The sequence below is a fragment of the Muscardinus avellanarius genome (assembly GCF_963383645.1).
Source record: "Muscardinus avellanarius genome assembly, chromosome: 12".
In the NCBI taxonomy this organism is placed as follows: domain Eukaryota; kingdom Metazoa; phylum Chordata; class Mammalia; order Rodentia; family Gliridae; genus Muscardinus; species Muscardinus avellanarius.
In genome coordinates this window covers 4493400-4496128 of record NC_137798.1, presented here as the reverse complement: position 1 = coordinate 4496128, position 2729 = coordinate 4493400, and the positions used below count along the sequence as shown (strand labels likewise).

General features: G+C 68.6%; 1 protein-coding gene across 1 annotated transcript; it reads left to right on the top strand.

Annotated features, from left to right (window-relative positions):
- On the top strand, positions 1–1149 carry ANKRD63 (ankyrin repeat domain 63; the record flags this gene model as incomplete). Its single annotated transcript, XM_080707250.1, has 1 exon — positions 1–1149. One exon carries the CDS (start codon positions 1–3, stop codon positions 1147–1149), a length of 1149 nt encoding a protein of 382 aa, XP_080563376.1.
- Positions 1150–2729: the final 1580 nt, after the last annotated feature.

Genomic DNA, 2729 nt, shown 5'->3' with positions numbered 1-2729 from the left:
ATGCTCAAGCCCAAGGACCTGTGCCCCCGAGCGGGCACGCGCACCTTCCTGGAGGCCATGCAGGCGGGCAAGGTGCACCTGGCGCGCTTCGTGCTGGACGCGCTGGACCGCAGCATCATCGACTGCCGCGCCGAGCAGGGCCGCACGCCGCTCATGGTGGCCGTGGGGCTGCCGGACCCCGCCATGCGCTCGCGCTTCGTGCGGCTGCTGCTGGAGCAGGGCGCGGCGGTGAACCTGCGGGACGAGCGCGGGCGCACGGCGCTCAGCCTGGCCTGCGAGCGCGGCCACCTGGACGCCGTGCAGCTGCTCGTGCAGTTCAGCGGCGACCCGGAGGCGGCGGACGCGGCGGGCAACAGCCCGGTGATGTGGGCGGCGGCGTGCGGCCACGGCGCGGTGCTCGAGTTCCTGGTGCGCTCCTTCCGCCGCCTCGGCCTGCGCCTCGACCGCACCAACCGCGCCGGCCTCACGGCGCTGCAGCTGGCCGCCGCGCGCGGCCACGGGACCTGCGTGCAGGCCCTCACCGGGCCCTGGGGCCGCGCCGCGGCCGCCGCGGCCGCCCGGGGCTCCAACTCCGACAGCCCGCCCGGCCGCCCGGCCCCCGCGCCCAGCCCCGAGCGCCGCCGGCCCAGCCCCCGCCGCCTGCCGCGCCCCCTCCTGGCGCGCTTCGCCCGGGCGGCGGGCGGCCACGGCCCCGCGCACGGCCACGGCCACGCCGAGGCTGGCCCGGCCCGGCACCGGGCACCGGGCAGCGAGCGGCCGGAGCTGGGCCGGAGCATGAGCCTGGCGCTGGGCTCCATGACGGAGGAGGAGGCGGCTCGCCTGCGGGCGGGGGCCCTGGGGGCACTGCCAAACTCACCCCAGTCTTCCGGCGCCGGGCGGTGGCGCTCCCAGGAGGTGCTGGAGGGAGCGCCCCCCACCCTCGCGCCAGCCCCCGTCGGCCTGAGTCCCCACCCGGAGGGCGGCCCCGGCTCTGGCCGCCTGGGTTTGCGCCGACGGTCCACGGCCCCTGACATCCCCAGCCTGGTGGGGGACGCGCCAGGGCCGGAGAGTGCCCCGGAGACAGAGGCCAACACTCTGCCCCTCTCGGCGCCTGGGCCACACCCGTGGCAGGCGGGCACCGAGGCCGCGGTGCTGCGGGCGCAGCGGTAAACAGCGCGAGGGCCGGCCCGGCTCCCGCACCAGCGTCTCCCTCGCTCCCTCTCTGCCCTCCCACTCCGCCGCATCTCAGAACTGGTCCCCACTGCCGAAGCCGGACCTCCGCCGGAAGAGAGGGACCCCGTGTGCTTCGTGCTCTTGGTATTCTTTCGCTGTCAAGAACTCTCTCCCTCCCTACCGCCCGTCCTTCCTGTCCTAGGAGCTGCGGTGTGGAAGGCCGGTTCCGCGGCTTCAGCCAGAATGGCAGGCCCCCGCCCCAGCCCTGAGACTCAGTCTGCCTAGCTTGCACCTAGGTTCCTGCTGGGTCCCCTTTGCTTGGCGGGGTTTCCCCAGCCCCTGGCGGCGAGCGACCAGAAGAGTTGGCTTTGGAGAAAAAGGGCCCAGGCCCCTCCTGATGCGGAGGACAATTCAAAGAGCTAACAAAGTCTCCCTTCCCCAAGTGTTGGAGAAGGGAGGACCAAGGGCCCCAGAGCCCTTGTGGACAGGTGTTTGGCTAGGAAGGGATCTGGTCGTTAAGTTTTTCTAGGTTAGAAGCTCTTGCTTCAAGACAAAGCATGGGGAGGGGGGACAAGGGAGGCGGGCAGCATCTCCGGTATGGCCGCCACTTGTCCCTTTAGTCATATTTTGGGAAACAAGCTTCCTCTGCCTCTGCCCCAGGATTCAGCTTCCTTGACAGGGTGGGATCACTGCTCCCAAACCCTCAGCCAGTGCTGCTCAGCCCAGATACATTTGAACGCCACGTCTGAGGGCCAGCGCCTCACTCCTGGCCCACCCCTGTTTCCACTGGCTCCCAGGGGCCGGGGATGGAAAGGACTTAGCAGTCCCCCGCCCCCAGCCTCCCCGCTCCCCGTTCTGCACGTGGGTAGCTCCGGCAGGGTAGAGCGGTTGCAAGGCTTTCTTAATTGCATTTCTTCCAACCCTCAGAGAACTCTTGTTTTGAGTCTTTGTATGTGAAGCAGAAAGCAGCGGGTCTGATCCGAGGCTTAAGAACAATATCTCTTTAAATAGAAGCTCGGTGAGGGGGATAATTGACTGAAGTGTTTGCGACTTAAACGGCGGCGCGCGGGAGTCGGAGCCCACACGAGCCGCAGGTCCGGGTTTAAATTACACCAAACTCGGGCAAGAGCTGGGAGGGGCTGTTCACCGGCTCCTGCTTCTCGCTGGGCTGATAATGGCGGGCAGGGCGGATGATGGATGCTAGAGGTCTAGAACAAGGCCCCCTGCCTCTGCCCACCGCGTGGGGCAGCGTCCAGCTTCCATTACAGGGCGATCAGAGGCCCGTTCTCTGCAGGTCCTTTGTCCCCCTGCCCGCCCTCCTGCTCTCGGGTGGGGTCTGCAGGGCGCAGGTGTGGGGTGCGCAGCCGCAGGGGCGGCAGGTGGGTCCTCTTGTGCACCCCGAAGACGGCGCGCGGCTCCTCCTCTGCCCGCCTGGGGTCTTCTCAAGATGTCGACCTATTCCTTTTTGCGGAACCGAAGATTGTATCACCAGTAACTCCGAAAGAATTGCCCAAAGCGATGAGGACGCTGAGACCTTGGGCCTGGGGGCGAGGGGTGGGGAGGGATCCGGGCGCCGC